We start from the raw sequence: 25,357 nt of genomic DNA on the forward strand, positions 1-25,357 counted from the left end.
CAACATTTGATGTTTCTTGTGTTGTTAATTTTAGCCATTCTGACAGGTGTGAGGTGGCATCTCATCGTGGTTTTGATTTGTGTTTCCCTGATGCTGTGATGCTGAGCATCTTTTCATGTGTCTGTTAGCCATCTGGATGTCTTCTTTGGGAAAATGTTTATTCATATCTTCTGCCCATTTCCTAACTGGGTTATTTGTATTTTGGGTGTTGAGTTTGGTAAGTTCTTTATAGATTTTGGATACTAACCCTTTATCAGATATGTTGTTTGCAAATATCTTCTCTCATTCCATAGGCTGCCTTTTAGTTTTGTTGATTATTTCCCTTGCTGTGCAGAAGCTTTTTATCTTGAAGTCCCAATAGTTCATGTTTGCTCGTTTCCCTTGCCTTTGGAGACGTGTCTAGTAAGAAGTTGCTGTGGCCAAAGTCAAAGAGGTTGCTGCCTGTGTTCTCCTTTAGGATTTTGATGGCTTCCTGTGTGAGCAACCAGTTTTAAAAATCAGCTATTTAGGTCAAGATAGAAATTTTATCTCAATAAAGCTTCATAAAACCTGTATTCATAAAAACCTATATTCTAATCAGTTGTTACAGACACTAGAAAAGAAGGAAGGCCCCAAATAATAGGTGTGCTGTTTCTTCATCAGGGAAAAAAAAATTAAGAAGCAAATGATGAGAGCACCCCTGTGGCTTTTCGTTGTTCACACCCTGACAGCAATATGCAGGAAGCACACAGAAGTCTGATACGACATCAGGCGACAGTTCTGATAGACACGGGCCACTTGCTGTTCCTGATTTCCGGCCACCGCTACAGAGATGCAGAATGCAGTTTGCCCATTTCTTAGCTTAGGGAACACACACATTTTCCTTGGCACTCTTTGAAGGATCCCTTAACTGATTGTCACTCAATCATCTACTCTTTCCAAGAGCCCATACATTTATGGGACTCCCACCCCTCAGTCAGAGGTGCTGCCTTAGGTGTATGTGGTGTTACAGTCCTGGGCCTCTCTTGGGAGTGGGACATGTCCACCCTGGCCCAATTTGCTTTTCTCCCTGTCTCTGAAGACAGGAAAGACTGTTTTTCATTTATGATCATTGCTGGCCGAGGCCTGGGAAAGCGATATAGATGGCCAGTGTAGATGGAGGTTAGAGGGGCTACTGCACCTTCAGAGCAACGAAGGTGTGATGGCTTTCAGGAGACACGGGTCTGGTGGATTGTTGAAGTGTGATGGGCAAGACAGCCCTTATATGGGAGTGTCCAGGCAGACAGGGGTGATGGGGCGAGGCCTCTGGGGAGAGGCAGAAAGGGGTCAAAGTTGACCTTGGGAGAAGGTGTCTCTCATCTGTGTGCAGGGAGAGGGGCCTGGCCCTCCTCGGATGGTACATGGGGTGGCTGGGGGCAGGGTGCTAGGGAGCATTAAGGGGTCCTAAGGGACTGTGGTGTTCTAGGCAGATCAGCTTTGCCTGCAGGGTGTTTGTTTGTGGGGTAAGGTGGTAGGGTCAGGGGTGGGGGTGGGGGTGGGGGTGGTCTGTTGGGAGAAGAGTCAGGCACATTAGGCTAATTCTTTACATTCTACTTTTCTCTCCATTTAGGTTCTTGGGGGAAGCCAACATCCCACTCCGGGAGGTCCTTGCCACCCCCAGTCTGTCTGCGAGCTTCAATGCTCCCCTGCTGGACACCAAGAAGCAGCCCACAGGGGTAAGTGCGCACTGGGTCTTTGCATCAGGCTAGTGTCTGGTCTGAGGACTTGCCTTTCTGACCCAAGTGGTGTTTCATAGTCCAGCTACCAGCAACCAGGCCAGGCCCTCCCTGGCTAGAGCTTAGGGTGCTGGGGAAAGGAACTGGCATGGAAGAGGTGGGAAGGGGACAGGAGGGGATCCTGGCCCCACCTGCTGGGCTCAAGTCAGCCTTGTTTCACACCAGCTTTGCCTGTCCCCTGGGTCCCCTCCTGCTCTGGAGGGAGGTACAGTCACCTCCTGGGACTGGTTTTCCACTAGAAACCTGATGTCTCCCCAAGCTTCCTGGGCAGCCTTGGTTATGGCTCCCCCAATCTCCTTGGCAGCCCTCCCTCACCACCCAACCCCCATCTCTGGATCTGGAATATCTGAGTCATCTGGGTCACAGATCACAAGGGAAGGGGGACAGACATTTCCCTCCCCTGCCCACCGGGACCTGTCAGACCCTCTTCCTTTCCTCCATTGTCCTTCCTGCCCCTCCCCCAGCCTTTCCAGTGCTTTCCCAGTCCTAGCAGACAATTTCCAGCTCTCATCTCTGGCTTCCCGTTATTTTTAGGGAGCTAAATATATGCTGCAGGGTTCTTTCTTCCTGGTCAGTAGAATTCCTGACCTTCCCTCTGGGTCAGCTCCACCTCCCAGGATGCACTGGGGGACCATCCGTTTGGAAATACTTCCTCCCAGTGAGGCCCTGGGGATTCTGGGCTGAGTTCTCTTAGACACAGTGGGGCTATCTTGTGTGTGTGTGTGTGAAGGGGGGAGGCTCTTGGCTGGCTTGGTGAGTCAGGAAGTGGCCAATCTGGGCAGAACTCTGATTGGAACTACTACTGGGTACTGAGAACTGGGGAAAGAGAGTGACTGACTGAAGTCACATAGCGAATCCATGTCCAAATACGGACAAATTACAGGGTGGCACATATTTTAAACTCTCAGGAGTAGAAGAGACTCGAATGGATTCCTGGTCCACTGTGCTTCTGATGCTGGAATTTCTTCCCAAGGCATCTTACTTAGGCCAATGTTGGCTGGATGCTTCCCTGATGAGAGATGTTACTTCCCAGGAGAATCCATCCCTTTCTCAGATAGTGCTTATGGGCAGAACGTTTGGGTTTAGTGCAGTGATCACTCGTAGGTTTGTAACCTCTTTAAGAGCTTTCCAGGTGAAATCTGAAACCAGCTCCCTTTCAAGGAAGGCAGGGAGAGAGCAAAGAAAGAGGCAGGGCACTCCAGACTGGTAGGCAGCCGGTTTAGTAAGCAGGGAACTTACCTATGAGGCTTGTCTGGGGCAACAGCAAGATAAGTAGATATCTGCACCCATCCACCAAATCTCAAAAGTTTGTATAGAGATCTTAACTGGGTTCAGTCATGGATACCATCCAGATAGTCTCAATGCCATGTCACTAGCTCAAGACGATGCCCGGAGCAGTCTTTGGGAGCAAGGACGGCAAGCAGAACTTACATTCCAAGGATGGTAGAGGGGGTGAGGAGCGTCTAATTGTCTAGGTTTAGCTCATGGGTCAACTGGTGGGCGTGTCCTCTGATAATCTCCTTCAGTATCACTGAGCCTGTCTCCATCACCTCTTGATCCCCCCTTGTCCTCCATCTGAATTCTCCAGTCTAGTCGTGCAATCTAAGGGTTCTAGCACCAATTTCCAATGTGTGTATGTGGGTTTTCCCCCCACACCACCAAGCAATTCTCTGACACCAGCTGGGTGTCCTACAATTCAACTCAGTTCTGACACTGTCTATCCAGAGACAGCACTGGGTTAAGGGCTTAGTCCTGCAAGACCTTCCCTTCCCCTTCCGATGCCAATCTCAAGTCCAGTCTCTAGGCGGAATGTTCTTATGACCCCCTCCTTGGGTTTGATTAATTTGGTAGAGTGGCTTACAGAACTCAGAGAAATATTTTATTTACTAGATTACTGGTTATTATCCAACCTGGAAGCTCTCCAATCCCTGTCCTTTGGGTTTTTATGGAGACTTCATTGGCAACTGAACTCATTTCACCAGCCGTGGAGGTGGTGGGGCTGAAAGTTCTACAACCTTCTAATTGCAAGGTTGGCTCCAATAGCGACCAGATCCAATCCTTAGGTGATTTCCATTAGCACCACAAAAGACACATTTATGGTTCTTATCACTTAGGAAATGCCAAGGAGTTCCCAAAAGGACCTCTGTGCCAGAATCAGGGACAATGACCAAATATACATATATACACACATATATTTGTAATTAGAAATCACAGTATCACATCCACATAGACAAGAAGGACTTCAAGCACTTCTGGATTCTGAGGAGGACCACGGCTTTCTCTACAGGTGTAGAGCACTGATGGATGAACTGTACGTAGCTGGTGAAGGAGATACTTTGAGTCAAGGATCTGGTTGGAGCTTCTCCAACAAACCTCAGGGCTGGGCAGCACTTTGTTGTGTATTGAGCCCCTCTTTTAGAGTTCCTCTAAAACTTCTTTTAGACCCAATCTCAACAGGGGGTGCCCCCCCCAACATCAACTCAATTCTGATACCATCTACCCAGAGACAGTATCAGATTCCACAAATTAAGGATTCAGTCCTACAAGTGTGCCTCCACCTTCTACTTTAGATGCCAGTCACAAGCCCCAGGCTGTCTCCTGTGCTTCTGACCAACAAGCTACAGATTGGAAGTTTAGTGACCTTCTCCTTAGGTTTGATTAATTTTCTAGAACAGCTTACAGAACTCAGAAAAACACTTACTAACATTTACCAGTTTATTAAAAGATTTGATAAAGGATATGAATCAATAGCTGGATAAAGAGATACATAGGGCGAGGTCCTGAACAAAGGAACTTTCTGTCCTTGTGGAGCATGGGGCCCTGTTCAGTGGCATATGGAAGCATTCTGGTTCCCTAAACATAGGATCTCTCTGAAAAAAGAGACCAAAAAACTTGAGTTTTTAATGGAGGCTTCATTGTTATCATGATTGACTAAGTCATTGGCCATTGACTGAGTCAACTGCCAACTCCTCTTCCCTTCCCAGAGGTTGGGAGGGATGGGACTGAAAGTTCCAACTCTCTAATCACATGGTTGGTCCTCCTGGCAACCAGCTCCCACCCATGAGTGGGGTCCAAAAGTCACCTTCGTTAATAATAAGACACCCATTTTATCTTTATGGCTCTGAAGTGTTTTCAGGAACTGTGGATGAAGACCAAATATATCTGAGAAGTATATTTTGGTCACCTGAATGACCAAATATGTATTTCTTTTAAATCATTAAATCACAGCCCCTGGTACCTCCAACCGGGGTTTTTAGCTTCCTGGATATGCTGCTAAAACACCTCTCCACTCTTGCTCTCTGTGCATCCATGACTGGTGTTTCCTGAAAGTTCTCCTGCACTTGTGCCTCTCCAGGCTCAGAGGCCCATCCAGCCCCTGAGACACAGCTTTTCATACCTGGACCCTGTCCATGGGGCTGAGCCAGGTTGGTGACCATCCCTGGATGTCTCATCTCACCTCTTCTCCTCTGGTTCTTTGTTTCCGCACTCTGTTTGTGCTTCATGCTCACCCGCTGGGAACCTGCTGCCTTCTCCTTTCTGGGTTGGGACTCCTGTCTGACTGCAGAAATTGCCAATTCTTCATAGACCATGTCTTCAAGAGCGGGGTGTGAAAGCCAGAAGGTGATGGATGGGAGAGGAGGTCTAAGCCCTGCATGGTTTAGCCCCCACTTGAGCACAGGCTAGGGGAGGTGGGGCCAGGAGGCAGCTCTGGCCAGTGGAGACTATCCGAGTCCATTTTCTAGTGCCTGTGATAGTGCTAAGTCACAGAGCAGCCCAGGCAGGGGCCCCAGGCCCCAAGACCATCTGAGCTGGGGCTTCCCACTTTGGGACCTGGGGATGGTTGCAAATGGAGCGGGAGGCACAGAGAACTGAGGTTGTACTCAGAAGGGACAGGGAGCCCTGTCAGAAGCTCAGGATTCTACTAGCTATTTACTGAGGCAGATTTCTGGGCTGGGCCTAATGGGCAGAGCATGTCAGGCATACCCAATTGAGTTTAGCTCAGATTGTCAAAGCAACCTGCTGAGCGAGTGATAGGAGTGAAGACAGGGTGCAGGATCCTTGGAAAACCTTGGAAAGACTGAGAGGAGGAGGAAGGCTGGGACAGGTTGTGAAATCCTGCTGCAGACTGGCCTATAGACTACATTTACCCAAATCCCTTCAGATGTGGCACACTGCACTGTGTGCCATGAGAAGATACCACATCTGTCCTCAGACAGGTTCTAGACTGAAGGGGAAAACACTATCCCTGTCCTGGGGGAGCGTCCAGGCCTATGGTAGTTCTGGACACACATGGAGGAAAGAAGCAACGTACTCACAAATTTCCTTTGAGAGCAGCTTGCTAATGAGCGTGTGGACACAGCATGGAAACTGTTGGTATTACCTCAGTTTTTTTTTTTTTTTAAGTTTATGTATTTATTTTGAGAGAGAGAGAGAACGAGGGGCAGAGAGAGAGAGAGAGGGAGAGAGACAGAATCCCAAGCAGGCTCCACACCATCAGCACAGAGCCTGATGTGGGGCTTGAACTCACGAACCACGAGATCATGACCTGAGCGAAATCAAGAGTCTGATGCTTAACCGACTGAGCCTTCCAGGCTTCAGTCTTCACAACCAGAGGCAGATCCGAAAATGAAACCTGCTGGGTGACAAGGAAACATGAACCTCAGTGGTGTGGTGGGTTGGGAGCCAGGAGGGCACTGTGTGTGTTGGGAGCAGGAACTGGTGGCGAGTGGATGCACAGCTCTGGTGGGTCCCTGAGTTTCTTTTAAGCAGTTTGAAGATGCTGCCAACCATTCCTGCCTCAGTCACGGCCACATCTTACCCCCCCCCCCCCCCCAGCTTCTTAGGTGTTTTCTCAGGGAAAGGTAATAAATAAGACCGTGACACATACGGGGATTTCCTATCCTCTCATGCAGTGTGTGTCGGGGCAGGTGGGAGTGGGCTGGTCTAGGGTTTGGTCACGCTAATCAGTGTGAAGAGAGCCGGGGCTTAGGAAGCAGGCAGTAAGCAATGGACTGAGCTTGGTGGGGTGGGCGAAGGACCCCAGAGCTGGGTCGCATAACCTGGAGGAGGATCCGATGAGGTTGTCCTCTGCCTTTGTCTTTGGTTTCCTAGGCCCTCCTAGCCTGGTGACCAGACAGGACCCTCTAGAGTTCTGCGATATTATTGACCGTGGACCCCAAGATGGCAGACATGGGTGACTGAGGTTACCTGCTCCTCCAGGGCAGCGTGTTCTGGTGGACACATGACTGGCTGATAATGGTCTTGTGACGGGATGACGGTCTTGTGACGGTCCAGGGCCGGAGACTTGAACAGGGCTATCAGGTGGGGTACCTTGATGTGGACAGCCCCGGAAGGACTCTAGGCCAAGGTCATTTGGTTTGCGAGAGGGCAGAGCTCACATACATCCTACAGGAGGAAAATCTCAGCTCTGGTTACGTCTGCAGAAAGGGACAGGCAGTGAGGTATGACATCATGGTGAAGGTGGGAGGTCCTGACCATGGGTGGAATCCATAGACATGCCCCTGTGGATCCCCAGTAGAGCTAAAGGCCTCCAGTATTAATCACCTGCAGCTGTGGTTCCCCAGAGTCTGTTCTAGGTCCTGGGCTCCAGGTCATCTGAAGCTGCCAGGGATGCCCCTGTAGTTCCTTGATGGGTAAATAAAAGATGGAGCTGGTTCTATGCTGGAAGTCTCATTCAAGTGCCTGAATGAGTGACTGGAGTCTCATTCATCCACTAGGATGTTGCCACTTCTTCCGGAGGTTGGTGTGGGGCTCTCAGTGTGGAGGTGCCTGATGCTGCCTGGATGGTCTTCAAATTTCGGGGCTGCTGCTCCTTCCTGCTTCTCCTGCAGGGCTGCCCCCTTGCTAAGGTGTTGGCACCCAGGTCATGGAGAGCAGCAGCTATGCTCCTGCGGGTCCACCTCCTCTCTGACCCAGAGATAGTGTGCAAAGTCTCCAAGGGTGCAGGGAGGGCCTGGTAAGGGGGGCAAGGTTTGAGACATAAGAAGGGGTATTCTCCAAGGGGGGCAGGGTCTGAGACGTAAGAAGGGATGTTCTCCAAGGGGATCTGCTCCTAGGGCCGGGGGACCCGAGTCACCAAGTATTAGTAGAGCTGGGGCTGAAAGGCAGCCAAGCTGTGCCCCTTCCAAGGTTTTGCTCCTCTCTCTTCACCACAGCGGGGTAGATTTCATACTGCGACCTGCAGCTCCTCCTGCTCCCCCGATCCTGCTCGCTCTGGTTTCCTTTTCTGTCCAACATACTTTATAATTTACACATCTATTTCACTGACTATGTAATGTCTGTCTCCTCTGCCAAGATGTCGGCTCCATCCATGGAGGCAAGAGCCTTTGCTTTGTTCGTGGAAGTAGTCTAGTATCTTGACGTGTTTGGCCCTTAGCGGGTGCTCCCTATATATTTATGCAGGGGATGATTAAGCAGAGTAATGAATGAATGGGTCAGGCCAGATATGTCAGGTAGGGCGCCCTCCACCTTTCAGAAAAGTGCCCAACACAGGCTGAGCCAAGCCATTACCCCACACCGGGCCAGCCTCATGAGCAGTTAGGCCCTGCACTTGCTTTAATTCTCTGCTGTTGCCATCTTGAAATTCCTAATAAATTTTTAACAAGGGACCATACTTGGGGTGCCTGGGTGGCTCAATCGGTTAAGCATCCGACTCTTGATTTCGGCTTGGGTCATGATCTTACGGTCTGTAAGTTTGAGCCCTGTGTCGGGCTCTATGCTGATGGTGTTGAGCCTGCTTGAGATGCTCTCCCTTTTTCTCTGCCCCTCCCCTGCTCTCTCTCTCTCTCTCTCTCTCTCTCAAAAAATAAATACAATAAAAAACAAAAAACAAGGGACCATATTTTCATTTTGCACTTGGCCTGTGGCTGGTCCTAAAGTGGGATTCAGCATGAATGGGTAGGGGGCTTATTTGTCTCTCTGAATGAGATTCCTATGGTTATAGCGGAAGCACGTTTCTCAGGTTTTTAACCTTTTGTTTTAGTTTACTATTTTTTTAAAAAGTTCTTATTTTTTATTTTGAGAGACAGAGCGCACGAGGGGCCAGGCACCCCTAACCTTTTATTTTAAAATAATTTAAGTTTTAGAGAAAGGTTGCAAGAATAATACAAAGAGTATATTATTCTAAACCTTTGAGACTAAGTCTCCAACCTCCTGGCCTGTCACCCTGAATTTAGTGTGTATTTTCTCTGACTAAGGACTTTTCCTACAGAACCCACAGCCTGAAGAAACTGAAGAAATTAATGTTGATAACAGCACTGCCACAGACCCCCATTCGAGTTCATGTGTTTTCAACAGTGCTTTGTAACGAAGAGATCCACTTAAGGATTATATGTTGTGTTAGTTGTTTTGTCTTTATTCTTCTTCCATTTGGGAGAATTCTTCAGTCTTTCTTCGACTTCTACAACCTGTGACCTTGACGCTTTTAGGAATACAGGTCGGTTATCCTGTACGTCTCCCAGTGTGGGTCTGTCTGATGTTTTCTCGTGATTAGATTTAGGTTGAGCATCTTTGGCAGGAAGAGAATATTATGATGCTCTGCTGCCCGCGTTGTATCCACATTACTGAGCTTTTAACTTTGATCATTTGATTAACATCACATTTACTGGCTTTCTCCATTAATCACCAATCCATTCCCTTTTCTTATAGGTAGGAATTGTGGGGGGTTGGGGGGGGAATGGGTACCTTGTGACTCTAAATACTCTGATCCTTATCCGATTTTTACCCGGCAGTTTTCACATCCATTGTTATTTCCTTGGTTGGATTAATTATTGCTTGGATGGTTGCCAAATGGTGATATTCTAAATCAATTATTTTTGTCTGCATACATCAGTTTGTATTTCACTGCAAGGAAAAGCTTTCTTCTATTTCTGTGTAGATTAACTTATTCCTATTTTATTCAATGGTTTAATCTGCTACTATATTTATTTTCATATTTAAATTGTCCCAGATTTGCCCAGTGGGAGTCCATGAAACTAGAGTTCTGTGTCCTTTTGACATGTTTCTATCATTCTTTGAGTATTTCCTTGTTTTCTGGCACAAAAAGTTTCCAGGGTCATCTGCTTTCCCTGGCCTACTACTAGAACTAGTTACTTTTCCAAAAAGCCCAACTTGCCTTTTGATGAAGTGGGGGAAAGCCCCAGGTTGTTAAAAATACAGATGCCCAGGTCCACCCCTGAGATGCTGACTGAAATCTCCAAGAGTTCTGGGGTGACTGTGAGCGGGTCTGGGCACCGAGGTGGGGCTCCAGAAGCTCTTCTTTCCTCTGGGTTGCCGGAGCTTAGGGCACACGGCTCGCTGCCTGCTCAAGTGGCGACACCTGGTGGTGTTTCACAAGCTTGGACCGCCGTGAGGGCAGTCCCTTGGTTTCAGCACATGAAGGGTCTCATTGCCTTCCCTGGCCTTGCCCTGGGTCTCTGGGGATGCTGGGCTACACTGGCTTCCTTCCTTGATGTTCAGAGCCCCACCCTTCCACTGTCCTGCCCTCCCTCAGCCTGGCTGCCCCTGCCAAGGCCCCAGTCTGGGAGATTCAAGCCCCAGACCTAGAGAAATGAAGGACCTTCAGCCCTTTCTGTCTTAGGACCAGGATTCCCCCGCCAGGAGTTTCTGGAATCAGTAAAGATGTCTAGTGAATTATGCTGAGCTGTTCAGAGGATATGATGCATTATTAACAATTATGTTTATAACGGATTTGTCAAGGGGCGCCTGGGTGGCTCAGTTGGTTAAGCGTCTGACTTCGGCTCAGGTCACGATCTCACGGTTTGTGAGTTCAAGCCCCACATCAGGCTCTGTGCTGACATCTCAGAGCCTGGAGCCTGCTTTGAATTCTGTGTCTCCCTCTCTCTCTGTCCCTTTCCTGCTAACGCTTTGTCTCTCCCTCTCTCTCAAAAATAAACATTAAAAAAAAAAAAGGGTTTGGGGCGCCTGGGTGGCTCAGTCGGTTAAGCGGCCGACTTCGGCTCAGGTCATGATCTCGTGGTCCGTGAGTTCGAGCCCCGCGTCGGGCTCTGTGCTGACAGCTCAGAGCCTGGAGCCTGTTTCAGATTCTGTGTCTCCCTCTCTCTGACCCTCCCCCGTTCATGCTCTGTCTCTCTCTGTCTCAAAAATAAATAAACGTTAAAAAAAATTAAAAAAAAAAGGGTTTGTCAAAACCTGGGAAATGCTTACTGTCTAGCATAATAAAAGAAAAGCGTTTAAATTTTTTTTATTAATTTTTTTAATGTTTATTTATTTTTGAGAGACACAGACACAGACAGAATACTAGTGGGGAGGGCAGAGAGAAAAGGAGACACAGAATCTGAAGTAGGCTCCAGGCTCTGAGCTGTCAGCACAGAGCCTAACATGGGGCCCAAACCCACAAACCTCAGGATCATGACCTGAACTGAAGTCGGACGCTCAACCGACTGAGCCACCCAGGATCCCCTAATTTTTTTTTTTTATTTTAGAGACAGAGAGAGAGAGCAAACAGGGGAGAGGGGCAGAGGCAGAGAGAGAGAGAGAAAGAGAGAGAGAGAAAGAATCTTAAGCAGGCTCCACGCTCAGCATCCCGACTCAGGGCTCGATCCCATGACGCTGGGATCATAGCCTGAGCTGAAATCAAAAGCTGAAAAAAAGAGTTGGACACTTAACCAACTGATCCACCCAGGCATCCCCAAAGCATTTTTTTTCCCAAAGCATTTTTATATACAGCAGGGCTATACACTATTTGTTTAAAAAGATGGAAGAGAATTGTATCAAAATGTGAATAAAGGTGGACTTAACGGCAATTTGTTTTCCCTTGCATTATTTTTTTTTCTTTAAGGCTTTTGTATTCCCTAAACTTTCTTAAATAGAGCATTTATTATTTTGATCAATAAGAAGGCTGCCCCAGGAGGCTTGCTGAACCTATGGTACCAGGGAAGGCTGGGCCAGGCCCCCACTGGCCTAGGAACTGTAAGGCTGGAGAGTCTACTGAGGCTGTACCTTTTTTCAGGTTCTGGGGCTGTTTGAATAGTGTGAGGTCTTGGGGAGTTGTTCCATGGGGTGAAAAACAGGGCAGGCTTTCCTGGTCCATGAGAGTATGGTGAGTAGTACCTCTCCTCTTGGCTGGTCAGAGCTGGAATAGCTGGGGTTGAGGTGGGGGACAGGGGTGCACCTGGGAGGAAAGAGGGCTCAGAAAGGTGAGCAGCACCCCAAGACCCTCTAGAGTTAGCTGCTGCCTGAGCCGCCTGTGGAGAAACAGTGGGGGCGGTGGGGGGGAGGCTCAGCTAAGCAGAGTGGCCAAGGAGGCTTTTTCCTGAAGATAGCCCTAGGCTGAGAGATGAAAAATCCTGCAGGAGGGGCGCCTGGGTGGCTCAGTGCATTAAGCGTCTGACTTTTGATTTCAGCTCAGGTCATGATTTCACAGTTCATGGGATTGAGCCCTGCTTTGGGCTCTGTGCTGACAACCAACACCATAGCCTGCTTGGGATTCTCTCTCTCCCTCTCTCTCGGCCCCTTCCCTGCTTGCGTGCACACGGCCTCTCTTTCTCTCTCAAAATAAAAACATAAACATTAAAAGAAAAAAGAAAAATTCTGCAGGAGAGATTGAATTGTGGGTTCGTTTATAGAAGCTTATGATGTGCTTTATCGGCTAACTTAATCCCCACGTGACCCTACGAGGAAGGTACTATTGCTGTTAGTACTATCATTTTACAGGTGAGGAAGGTGAGGCATGGTGAGGTTACAGATCTTGACCAAGTCCGCACAGCTTCTGAGTGGTAGGACCTGATTCCAAATTCTGTGCTTTTGACCACTTGACCATGCTGATGGGCCCCTGGGGGAGGCTTTGCCACAGCCTCCTGCAAACCTGACCCCTGTTAGAGCCTTTTTCCTAGGTGGAGGGGTAAAAGGGATAGGAAGGATGCTGGAGGTGGTGGTCCAAGGCCAATGTACTGACCTGCTGCCCTTCCACTCCCGTCTCTTCCAGGCCTCGCTGGTCTTGCAGGTGTCCTACACGCCACTCCCTGGAGCTGTGCCCCTGTTCCCACCGTCTGCGTCTCTGGAACCCTCCCCGACTCTGCCGGACCTGGATATGCTGGCTGGTGAGGAGCCCACCCTGGCAGGGCCCCTGGGAAGAAGCCCAGTAGCAGTGCTTAAGCCTGGGGGTGGGGGGCATAGTGAGGCTTCAGGCAGCCTCTGCCACCTTCCCCAGGTTGGAGGCTGCCCAGTCCAGAGGCGAGAGGACACCAGTGGGTGGGGAGTCCTGAGAGCTGCCTTCCGCCGTGCAGAAAAAGTGCCACTAGGATTAGCGTGAGGGAGCCCTCTTGGGGAGGGGCCATGTCTGGGCTGGTGCTCTGTACTGTTCAGCTCTCGGATGGGTGGGGGCTTCAGAAGGCATGCCTGTGCTAGGATGGGGTCAGTCCCAGATGATACCAGAGGCCCCGCCCGCTCCCCAGCAGTGAATGCTGCCTGGGTCTGGCACTTAATAGGCCTTTGGTGATGGCATGTGACAAAAGAGCTGGGTTTTCCTTGAAAGAGCCCTGGGCCAAATTCAGGGTACATGAGTTCCTTTCTTGCCTTTGGCACCAAGTAGCTGTGTGACTTTGGGCTGGCCACTCTCCCTCTCTGGGCCTACAGTTTATCACTTGCGAAATGAGCAGATTGAGTTAACAAGTTGCAGGGTTGCCTCAGTTCTCTTCACCTGCTTCTGCTGGCTCAGTCAAGGGAGGATTCAGCCCAGGGTGGTTGGCTTGCCGGTGTGGGGCTGGTAAGGCCTCCATGTGGCCCAGCCTGCTTGAATGTGCAGGAAGCTCCACAGAAGTTCCAGGTGGGGACATGGTCATGGGAAACAGCCTACAATTTCTCTCATGGTGCAGGGAGCTAGAGAGAGGCACCACATTAAAACCTGAGCGGCGCCTGGTGGGGGTGTGCCCTAGCCTGTCCTGCCCAGCCACAGTGTTGGAGCTTGGGGATAGGGAGGTCAATCTGGATTGGGGCATAGGCTGCCACGGAGGGGAGGCGGTGGGCAGAAAGAAGGGGTGCTCTGGGGCACAGAGAGTAGGGAGAGTGAAGGGCCCCGAGTGTTCTGGGACCGCCTTGGAGATGGATTTGACAGAGTTAGGTTCGGGCCACTCAGGGAAAACTCCCAAAGGTGACATATTCCTAGTCCTGCCTGGAAGGTAGTGAGAAGGGACAGTCCCCAACAGGCATGGGAACTGTTTCTGAGCTATTGTGCCAGGCTCAGGCAGGCAGGGAGAACAGGTTTGGATGGGGGTGCCCTAGGTTGGCTGCCCTCACCCAGCTCCCTCCTCCCCTCCTGGGGCTGTGCCCTGCCCGCGTGCCAGGTGGGGGACAGAGCCGGGCTGAGACTTGGTCCCTGCTCAGTGACAGCACCGTGGACACAAGATACTCTGGAAAGAAGTGGCTGGCCCCCACGGGTGAGACACGGGCCAGGCTATCCTGATCCTGATCCTACCACCCATAACTGTCTCATTGCCGCCATCTGTCAGCTCTGGAGAGTGGGACGAGCTGGCCAGAGGGGCTGATCCTGCAGGACATGGTGGGGAGGGCTAGGGCCATTCTGTTTCCTCCCTGTTGACTAACTGGACTGACTGCCCTCAAGTTTCAGCTATTGGAAGCTCCTCTTCTTTCTCCCTCATCCATCCTGGCTCACTGATGGGGAGGGGAGGTGGGTGGTGGGTCTCAGCGCCCATGCCCTTTGGCTCCTCCATTGGCCAGGGGGCGTCCCAAGCCCAGGGCCAGAGGGACCAGCCCTTATTATCACCCTCTCCTCCCAGACACAGGAGGAGAGGAGGACACTGAAGACCAGGGGCTCACAGGAGATGAGGCAGAGCCATTAGTGGATCAGAGTGGGGCCCCAGGCCCTGGGGCTCCCACCACCCCGAGGAAGCCACCTTCCCATCCACCCCCCTACCAGCCCGGGATCAAAAGGAAGAGAAGTGCTCCCACATCCAGAAAGCTGCTGTCAGACAAACCACAGGACTTCCAGGTAATGGACTGTCCAACCACAGCCTCCTCTGTCCAGGCTGGGCAGGGTCCTAAGGGCTGTCCTAGGTGGGAGTCTGTGGTTCCCCGGGCCCCTGAGAGACACTGAATGAGCAGTTCATGTGCTGGAGCTTCAGAACACAGCCCTGGTTTTGCTCTTTAAAAAAATGAGGCAGGAGTGTCACTGCAGAGATGTAGCGTATCTTTACATTTGTTCTGTGATTTCCAACTAGCTAGCTTTTGCTACTCGGTATGGTCCTTGGACCAGCAGCACGAGCAACACCTGGGAGCTGGTTAGAAATGCAGACCCCCACCCCGCCCCCCCAGCTCTGCTGAATCAGAATCTTCATTTTAACAAGATCCCCAAACCTAGGAAGCTCTGTCTAGCTCTCTTCTTTTCTCTCTCGATCCATTCCCTTCCTTAGAGCCATGGATTCTTCAGAAAAGTGATGTGGAATCTGAATTTGTTCAAGCTCTTCACACAATAAAACTGTTAATATTAATCCTTTGACATATTTTAATCCCCAAGTTCATCCCATTTTATTTGCATTTTAATTTTGGTCCTTTGCTTGTGCTTTTTCTTTTCTACAAATGTTTCCATTTTGATATGGTGACATTTAGTGACATTGAACTAAGTCTTAGAATTACTTTTCAAATTAAAAACAGGAAACTTAGCTCTTTACTAAGTGCAACAAATTGGAATAATATATTAGTTCTAAATCGTGGTAATTTAGGTGAAAGTCCTGGCTGTAACCACTATCTATGCCTGAGAGACAAAATTCTAACATTATTATTATTCCCAAGACATGTACCTACTGCTTTTTTTTTCTTTTTAGAAAATTGATGTATGGTTTTTTTTTTTTTGTAGAAAATTTAGAAAATACAGGAAAATGAAGAGAATAAAAATCATGGTTCTACGTTCCCACTGTTATTAATAATATATTCTTCTATAGTATGGCTTTTTAACTTTTTTTAAATGTTTATTTATTTTTGAGAGAGAGAGAGAGAGAGAGAGAGAGAGAGAGAGAGAGAGAGAGAGAGTGTGAGCAGGGGAGGGGCAGAGAGAGAGAGGAAGACACAGAATCTGAAGTAGGCTCCAGGCTCCAAGCTGTCAGCACAGAGCCCAACGTGGGGCTCGAACGCACCAACTTGAGATCATGATCTGAGCCGAAGTCAGACGCTTAATGGACTAACCCACCCAGGCACCCCTATAGTATGGCTTTTAAAAAGAAAGTATTGATTGATCTGTCAATAAGTAACTGCTGCCTAAAACTTAAAACCAGTAAACATCTTATTTTTCCTTGAAAATTGTTCTAATATTTTAAAAGTTCATGTTTTAAAATATCTTGCCTAAATGTGGAAGCACAGATATTCCTGAAACCTTATATTACTCAAAGTTCAGTGGAGAAAACTCTTAATTTATTTCTCAGAACGTGAGAAAGCATTGCATCCTATAAAGGATACAGTGGGGTTACTCCACTATGTAAGCTTGGCCTCTGAGGGAATTGTCAGTGAAGAATGTTCAAACCACTCGGATGTGCTGGTGTCAAGGTGTCTGCGGGAGGGCTTGTGCCAATGGCGGCATGAAATGATCTGGGGTCTGGGTCCTTGGCCCAGCCCTGGAATTTAATTCTGGGAGGTTCCCTGGGGCATCCTGGCAGCTCATGTGTGGAACTATAGGATTTGATAGATACAAGGGACCTTGGTAGGAAAATACGATTGTTCTTATAATGCTCTTCCTAATTCTTATTTATTTAATTATTTATTAATTAAAGTTTATTTCTTTATTTTGAGTGAGAGAGGAGACAGAGAGGGGGAGAGAGAGAGAGAGAGAGAGAGAGAGAGAGAGAGAGAGATTGTGAGTGGGGGAGGGGCAGAAAGAGAGGGAGAGAGAATATTCCAAGCAGGCTTTGCACTGGCTAATCCCACCAGCCACAAGACCATGACCTGAGCTAAAAGCAAGAGCCAGACACTGAACTGACCGACTCACCCAGGTTCCCCCTAATTCCTTCTTCACACCCCTCTGAGAAGCCAGCAGTGATTTCTGACTCCCTTGGGGCCTGACTGCTTTCCCCCTTCCTGCTGCCCATACTTTCTCCTGGCTTTCAGATCAGGGTGCAAGTGATCGAGGGGCGCCAGCTGCCAGGGGTGAACATCAAGCCTGTGGTCAAGGTCACTGCTGCCGGGCAGACCAAGAGGACACGGATCCAAAAGGGAAACAGCCCACTCTTCAATGAGGTGGGAGGCACTGGTTAGCAGGGCTAGGACCTTGGTGGCCCTTCTGAACTGGGAGCGCACAGCAGATACCTGGCAACCACTTGTTTTTGTATATGGTGCTAACTTTGTGTGGAGAGATGTGCTGGGTTCTGAGTAGGTTATCTGTGGACCTGGAGGGAGGGTTGTAGCTCTTATTCCTACACTGGGCTCTCGATGCTCCACATCTCTGTCATGCTGTAGGGCTGGCCACCCACGCTGTCCCTGAGATGACAGCCTCCATGAGGTCAGGGGTGGAATACCCCAGAACTTGTCAATCCCCAGAGCTCGTTGCTGGGCTGAGCTCAGTTCACACTTCTGTATGGACCAGACGTCAAGGCTGCGGGTGGCGGTCCAAGGGGTGGTGGAGAACCCCTCGCTGTCTAGCCCTGTGGTCAGCAGCTACTCATTTGTTTCCCTTTCGCCCTGGACCACAGACTCTTTTCTTCAATGTGTTTGACTCTCCCTCGGAGCTGTTTGACGAGCCCATCTTCATCACGGTATGTCTCAGGCAACAGTGTTCTCTGTTACATGTACACTCACATGCATGTCCCTGTGCATGTGTGCACATGTGCGTTTCAGCGTGCATGGGCGTGTATGCCTGTCGGCATGAGTGTCAGCATTTGTGAGAAAGAAGCCATGAAGCCCAGGGGATGGGTGATGTTCAAGACCATCAAGTTCTGCCGGTCACAGAAATGCCTTCGGTAGCTCAGATGGAGGCAGCAGTGGGGTGGGGAACCCCCACTGCTCAGGAACCCCCCAGATGCTGTAGGTCAGGGCCCTGAAATCATTCCTGCAGTGGACACTTATTTTCATTTTATTTTGTTTGTCCATGTGCCTGCTTCTGGCCAGGATTTTCTTTTTTGGGCCTTAGCTTTTTTTTTTTTTTTTTTGATCTTTCTTCTGGAAGGCAGTGTAGTTTAGTTGCTGAACGTGTGGGCTCGGGAGCCAAACTGTCTGTATTCTGGTTCTGCCTGTGTGTTTCGGGGTTCTGTGCTTCTGTACAAGTCCTATAATGTCTCTGTGCCTCTGTTTTTTCATTTGTCAAAAGGGGGCAATAATACTCCCTACTCATGGGGTTCATGTGGGTGTTAAACATCTCTCAGAACAATCTCTGGAACAGAGCAAGTGCTACCTAAGTGTTGGCTGTTAACTGCTTGGGAGGGAAGAGATGTTGTGTTGGTCCTTCCTGGGCCAACATTTACTTGTAAATGAGAGTTTTAATTTATCTTTCCCCCCCAGGTGGTAGACTCCCGTTCTCTCAGGACAGATGCTCTCATTGGGGAATTCCGGGTAATTATTTATTTTCCTTGAAATTGGTTACTTCTTGCTAATTCATGTTAGTAGAAACTCTGTACATAATGCGCAGAGGCTTGTGCTTTAAGGCTCCTGTTCCTATTGGTCTGTGTTGGAGAAATATAGTTAACATTTTTAAAAAAATATTTATTTATTTTTGAAGAAGAGAGAGACAGAGCATGAGCCGGGGAGAGGCAGAGAGAGAGGGAGACACAGAATCTGAAGCAGGCTCTAGGCTCTGAGCCGTCAGCACAGAGCCCGATGCGGGGCTCGAACTCATGAGCTGCGAGATCATGACCTGAGCCAAAGTCGGGTACTTTACTGACTGAGCCACCCAGGTTGCCCGAATATAGTTAAAAAAACAAAACAATGTTCTAATGTCCTGACAAAAAGGGAAGAGAGGGAAATCTCTTCCCTTACGTCCAACAGGGGGAATTCAGCTTCTTCTGATTCGTATTGCTCCTTACATCTGGGAAGACAGCATGGAATTGGCTGTTAGGTGGCCCTCCTAATTCTGACCAGGCCCTCGCTCTGGGTTTGGAGTTGGGTCCAGATGTGGAGTCCAGGGGATCAGGGTGCGACACGGGAGAGGGGGGAGCCTGCGCCTCCGTTTGCTCCAGATCACGCAGAAGCCAAGAGTGCACTGCAGAGAACCAAGAACTCACAGTATGATTCAGCTCACAGGAAGGCATCAGCAGGTCTCATAAAGCAAAAGCAACTAGCAATGGAGACCTTCGCGAATGGCGTTTTGATGGGTCCTTACTGATTTTCGCAGTTTTGAATCTTCAGGCATTTATCAAATGGAAGGAAGGGGTACAGGCTTATTTTAACCTCTCCATGCTATCCAAGTAAAATATGGCTCCTTCTCTGGGAAGTAATCACAAGATAGAAAACTAAGTCAGTTTTCCTGGAGAGGCAGTTTTAAAAGACTGGGATCTATCCTGAGTCCTTCTGTAATAAATGGGGTTTTATGTATTGAGTCTCTAATCTTTGAAGTATATTCTTGTTCTGAGAACCCAGAGGTTAAAGTAAAAAAATTATTTTCTTTTTTCTAATTATAAAAGTAATCCATGATAATTTTTTTTTTTAGGGCAGTTTTAGGTTCATAGCAAAATTGAGTGGAAAGGACAGAGTTCTCATACCTCTGGCTGCACCCAGGCATAGCCTCCCCAGCCATCAGTGTCCTGCTGATCTATGAACTTTTATAAAAAATTATAAAATATAAGAAAGACAAAATAAAAAAGTAAAATCAATCTACCACCTGAAGCTACCACTCAGAGAGCACAGTTACCATTTTGCTGTGTTTCTTTTGCTCTTTTTTCCTATGCATAGATACGCTTTACCAAGCTTTGATCAAAATGTATTCGGCTTTTTTTCCCCATGTAATGTCAGCTTATGAACATTTCCCCATGTCGCCGATTTTCAAAGCATGATTTTTAATGTGACGGCGTAATGCACCACACTTCATTTAACACTCCAGAGGCAAGAGTTTGATTTGTGTTTCTTGGTTTGATTTCAGATGGATGTGGGTACCATCTACAGAGAGCCCCGTGAGTCATATCCTCATCACCTTGGCCATATCCTTGCATTTTGGTTTTGGAGGCTGTTGGGGACAGCCAGTTGGGACAATCACTTTTCTTCCTTCGGGGTTTTAGAATCTAGATGTAGACTCTGATCCTGGAGATGACAGCTGCAGGAATGGAGAGAAGTCAGGCTTCCATCATCCAAGTAAAACAGGCCGTCAGGGAGATACAAGCCCCCATGTGGGTCTCGGTTGGCCCAGTCAGGGATGCTAAATCTGGAAGCCCCCAAGCAAGGGTTGCTGGTGTCACCTTCGACAGGGGTGGGCCATTTTGATAACAAGTCTAGTATTTCTCCACACCCTGGTTTCTGTTCTGGTCTGGTCACTTCCTGAGAGGGAGGTAAAATGGCGGGGGGTCTGGCTTTGGTAGCCTCTTATAGTTGTTCCTGTTGACATTTCTGACTTGGACCCACATGAACGTTCGACGTGTGGCCCCTAGGTCTGCGTGAATAAATCCCTCCTCTCCCCCAAATGTAGTTGGCCCCGGGCTCCCAGATGTGGTTGCAGACTTGGACCCTTCTAATTCTGCCATCACCAACAGACGTCATCTCTCTTAGGACACGCCTACCTCAGGAAGTGGCTGCTACTCTCGGACCCTGATGATTTCTCTGCTGGGGCCAGAGGTTACCTGAAAGCCAGCCTTTGTGTACTGGGCCCCGGAGACGAAGCGCCGGTGAGTACGTTGCCTGGGTTGTCCTCACAGCCCCTCATCTGGCAGGAGAGGCACCAAACAAACAAACAAACAAACAAACAGAAACACAACTTGATGTTTCTGATTTATTTATTTACTTTATTAAAGTTTATTTCTTTTGAGAGAGAAAGAGAGTGTGTGTGTGCAGCTAGAGAAGGGATGAGAGAGAGAGAGAGAAAGAGAGCGCAAGTGGGGAAGGGGCGGAGAGAGAGGGGGAGTGGGAGAGAATCCCAGTGCAGAGCCCGATGCAAGACTCAAACTCGTGAACCTCAAGATCATGACCTGAGTGGAGGTCGGACGCTTCACCGACTGAGCCACCCAGGTGCGCGGTTTTTCTGATTTAAAAGAATGCATGGTAATTATGAGAACTGTAGAACATGTGGAGAAGTATAAATAAAAATGAATCACTCATAATTCTACCCCTCAGAGACAGCTGTGATTCACATCTTGTTGCATATCCTTCCAGAAGGATCCACATGTGTATTTTTCTATTTGTTTATTACTTTAAAAAATTGAGGTATTGACATAACATTGTATTTGTTTCAGGCATATGACATAACAATTTATTATTTGTATACATTGTGAACTGATTATCATGATAAGTAAGTTAACACCCATCACCTTACATAGTTACAAAAATATTTTTTCTTATGATGAGAAATTTTAAGATCTATTCTCTCAGTAACTTTCAAATATACAATAGAGTATTATTAACTAGAGTCTCCATGCTGTGCATTACATCCTTGTGACTTACTTATCTGATAACTGCAAGGTTGTACCATTTGACATGCTTCGTCCAGTTCCCCGCCTCCCCGTCCCCCTGGCAACCACCCATCTATTGCATATTTTTCTTTTTTTGCAAAAGTGAGATCATTCTATCTACTCCACCTTGAATTTTATCGGCTGAGCATATACCATTATCCTCTTTACACGCCAGTAAGTCAAGTTACAGGTTGAGAGTGGGAAGAACAAGAGAGGCATGCGGAATTGGGGAGGTAACAGCATCTTTGCATGTTTGGCCAGAAGAGAGAAAGTTTGCAGTAGTTGTGGGAGAGGAATGAGGGGTTAATTCCAGGTAAACAGAAGGGTTTCTGAGCAGACACAAGAGCGCCCACTCCGGGTTGGCAGCTTTGTGGTGGGGCCCCATAATAGTCAGTGGCCTGGAAGCAGGAGGGAGGAAGGTAGATGGCGTGGGCAAGGCAGGAGCAGTGGAAGCACTGGGCCGAGGGAGCCAGGGCATCGGGACATGGCTGGTGGTGCCGGGCAGGGAGGATGCAGGGGTGCAAGGCTTAGAGCTGATGAGGGGGGCGGGCAGAGAGAAAGGAACGCACAATTTTTGAGCACCTGCAGTGTGCCAGGCTGCGTTGGTTGCCTCACACTGTGACTGAGAGTTTGGAGGAGGCAGACGGGTTGAAAGCTGTCTTCAGAGAAAGGTTTCAGTGGCCGCAGTTTTGCTAGAAGAAGGGCCCCGAGTGGCTGGAAGTTGAGATATGGCCATGCCTCCAGGAGCTGAAGGGGAGGGGAGATTAAGGTGCTGCTGGTGGAGGAAGGAAGCTGTGCTGGTGACTGACTTGTCCACATGGATGTTGGTTATCTGCTGGGAGAATTGGAAGGCATATAGGCAAGCGATGAGGCAGGGACTAGGGTCATCAAGGAAAGGTGACCACGCGTCCTCAGCTTGGTGGCCGGTATCCGTGGGAACCAGGGGAGAGAGGGGCACATGCGGTGGTGTGGACTTGCAGATAAAAGAGCTGGTGGAGTGGTGGTGGGTGCACGTGCAAGGTGTGGACTTCTCTTCCCAGCCTGTGACAGCCAGGAGAGGGAGAGGCGAGAGTGGGGAAAGCGGATCTCTAGGGACAAGAGCGGTGGGAGGTGGAGTCGCCCAGGGAAAGCCACTAATCATGGAGGCGGAGGGCAGGTTCCACGAGGACGTCAAGAATAGGGGTTGGCTGATGACAAAGGCTCAGGAAACCACAGTGGGGAAGGTTAGGGGATGGAGAACCCAGGGTTCTGTGCCGTGCAGGGGGCTGATGGAGCTCAGGTGGACAAGCTCCGCCCTCCCAAAGGCACCTGTCCCTGCCTCTCACCCCGCAGTCCAGCCCTGTCCTTCTGTAGCACCTCTCTCCAGACATTGTACAATCTGGCTCTTCTCGTGGCATCTCTGAGCCTGTTACCCTTTCCTAAAACATTTCTTCCCCCTCTTCCCATTAATTGTAACCTTGCTTTTTCCTGATGAAGCCACTTCTTTTGAAACTCAGACAGAAGCCCCCACTTTCTGCTCCGACTCTCCATGGGTTCTGGAATGTCAGGAACGGCCACCTTTCACTTCCCACTGCAGCCTCCCGGCCAGCAGCTTTCCCAACTTCGGTGCTGCCTCCTCCTTCAAACGCTGCCTCGCTGATTGAGTCCCCCTCTTCTGGGCTGTTACTCACCCCTGGCACAGACAGAGCTGGTCCAGGGACATCTCTGCTTGCAGATTCTCATCTTTGCCGTTGTCCCGAGGTGTGACGTGTCCTCGCTGATGAGCCACCAATATCTGATTTTATTTCCTTTAAGACCCTGAGCTCCGAAATCCCTCTCTCCGCTGCTCTCTTTCTGCCTTTTTCCTCCCTCACCCCTGCTGAATGACAGTCCTTCCTCCCCGGCATTACAGCCCCCCCTGACTCCTCTCGGATTTCCCAGTCCATCAGTGTCCTCCTGCCATGCTTTCCCCTCCTCCAGGCTGGATGGATCCCACCCACCTCCATCACAGTTCTCACCATGTGCTTACTGGCCCCACAATAGGGGGTTCTGCCTCACCTCATGACTCAGCCATCCCCTATTGTCTGTACCACTCCTTGGTCAGTTTGGGTGGCAGAGGTCACCTGGAGGTGCTGGCTAGATGAACCTGGGGGCTACCAGCCTCTTCTTTTACTTGGGTGTGGTTTACTCATTCCATTCTCCACAGTGGCTGTTTCCAAACTTTGCTGTCTTTCCTAAGCCCCAACCTCCGCCTCCTTGGAGAGGCAGAGGCACCGTTGCACAGCGGTGAAGGATGTGAGCTCCTGGAAGCTCCCTGGTTCCTCATTCCTGACTTCATTTGTCTTCCCTCCCTTCCCCATCTTCCCGCCTCCTTTGCCGTGTTCTCGAGTCCTCCGCCATCTTGTTCTACGTGCTCCTCCTGGTGTCTCCTCTTCTGCCCTTTGGTCTGTACCAGGCCCAAGATGTCCCTACCTTCGAACACCCTCACTTTCACTCATTGCTCCCCATCCCTCTCCTCCAAAGTGCTTGCAGCTCGCTTCCAGGAATCGCCAACTTCTTCAGGGAGTACTCTGTGTTGTTCTCTACTCCTCTCCCAACTGCTCATTCCTCCTCCTCATCACTAGGATTCCCGCCACCTTCTTTCCCTGAAACCACGTGCTGGAGGGTCACTGTTGCCAACCTCCAGGGGCTCTTCTCTGCTATTAATCCTCTCTGTTCCTCCACAGAGTTTGATTCTAGAGCTCATGGCTTATTTCAAACTCTCTTCTCCTTTAGCATCGGTGATTCTCCTGATGCTTTCCCCCTCTTTAAAAATATGGATCTTTGGGGTGCCTGAGTAGCTCAGTCAGTTAAATGTCTGGCTTCGGCTCAGGTCATGATTCCATGGTTCCTGGATTCGAGCCCTATGTGGGGCTCTGTGCTGACATTTCAGAACCCAGAGCCTGCTTCCGATTCTGTGTCTCCCTCTCTTTCTGCCCCTCCCCTGCTTGCACTCTCTCTCTCGAAAATAAACATTAAAAAAGTTTATAAAAATATGGATCCTTCAAATTCAGTGGCTCAGTAAAATTCCTTTGCCTACCTCTTTGCTGTCTCTTTGACTCTCACTTTCCAGGAGCCCATCTCTTTCCACCTGAGACTCCTAAGTTGCTCATCTCTAGCTTGGATCTTCCGAACTTCAGACACTCGGTTTCGGTTGCTTTTTTTTTTTTTTTAAGTTTATTTGTTTATTTTGAGAGAGGGCAAGAGTGAGCACGAGCAGGGGAGGAGCAGAGAGAGGGAGAGAGAGAATCCCAAGCACTGACAGTGCAGAGCCCAACGCAGGGCTCTTTCTCATGAACCGTGAGATCATGACCTGAGCCAAAATCAAGAGTCAGATGCTTAACCGACTGAGCCACCCAGGCACCCCAGTTTCAGTTGCTTTGTAAGAAAGCCGCATTAACATGTCCCTGAGGCCCCTCTAACTTAACATATAAAAACCCAGGATTATCTGCCGCACGCTCCTCACAACTGCTCCCATCCTGTGTGAGGTGACATCTTAGGAAATGGCTGTCATCCACTCAGTTCCCCCAAAAGCCAGAGGCCTGATTTCATTTCTGATCCTTCAGTCAATCCACATGCAAGGGGTTGGTCAGTTTTATTGGTGTGACAGCCTCAGTGCATGCTTCTCTTTCCCATCCCAAGACCAGAATGACCAAGGTCACACTCCCCTCACGTCTCCCCTGGGCCCCTGTGTGAATTAAGATATAGGTTCAGCTGCTGTAACAAAGACACCCTAAATAATAGGTGTTAAGGAGGATAGAAGTGAATTTCTTTCTGTCATAAATGCCTGGGTAGGCGGTCCAGAATTGGCTTGGTGCTTCCACGGTGACCAGAGACCCAGGCTCCTGGTCTTTGCCCCGCTGTCTTCATCGTGAAGCTTCCATCTCATGGTTCAAGAGGGTTGCTTCAGTTCCCATCATCATGTCTGTATTCCAGTCAGTGGAATGGAAGAGCAGGATCTTGCTTAAAGGTGCTCTTTCCCTGTGAGATGGTGAGCTCCATGGAGGCAGGACCTCT

General features: G+C 49.1%; 1 protein-coding gene across 22 annotated transcripts in view; it reads left to right on the forward strand.

Annotated features, from left to right (window-relative positions):
• Positions 1–25,357, forward strand: part of DYSF (dysferlin) — a 225,210-nt gene that overhangs the window by 48,505 nt on the left and 151,348 nt on the right. For 12 of the 22 annotated variants that reach the window (XM_043603645.1, XM_043603654.1, XM_043603650.1 and 9 more), the window contains exons 4-12: positions 1,589–1,694; positions 12,721–12,835; positions 14,078–14,170; positions 14,531–14,742; positions 16,848–16,976; positions 17,429–17,491; positions 18,234–18,284; positions 19,807–19,837; positions 20,427–20,542. In XM_043603645.1, the coding sequence (XP_043459580.1) occupies positions 1,589–1,694; positions 12,721–12,835; positions 14,078–14,170; positions 14,531–14,742; positions 16,848–16,976; positions 17,429–17,491; positions 18,234–18,284; positions 19,807–19,837; positions 20,427–20,542 (916 nt within the window). The remainder of the gene's footprint in view (positions 1–1,588; positions 1,695–12,720; positions 12,836–14,077; positions 14,171–14,530; positions 14,743–16,847; positions 16,977–17,428; positions 17,492–18,233; positions 18,285–19,806; positions 19,838–20,426; positions 20,543–25,357) is intronic. The other 10 variants (XM_043603652.1, XM_043603656.1, XM_043603662.1 and 7 more) reach the window with 1 other exon arrangement.

This window comes from Prionailurus bengalensis, chromosome A3 (assembly GCF_016509475.1).
Source record: "Prionailurus bengalensis isolate Pbe53 chromosome A3, Fcat_Pben_1.1_paternal_pri, whole genome shotgun sequence".
Classification (NCBI taxonomy): domain Eukaryota; kingdom Metazoa; phylum Chordata; class Mammalia; order Carnivora; family Felidae; genus Prionailurus; species Prionailurus bengalensis.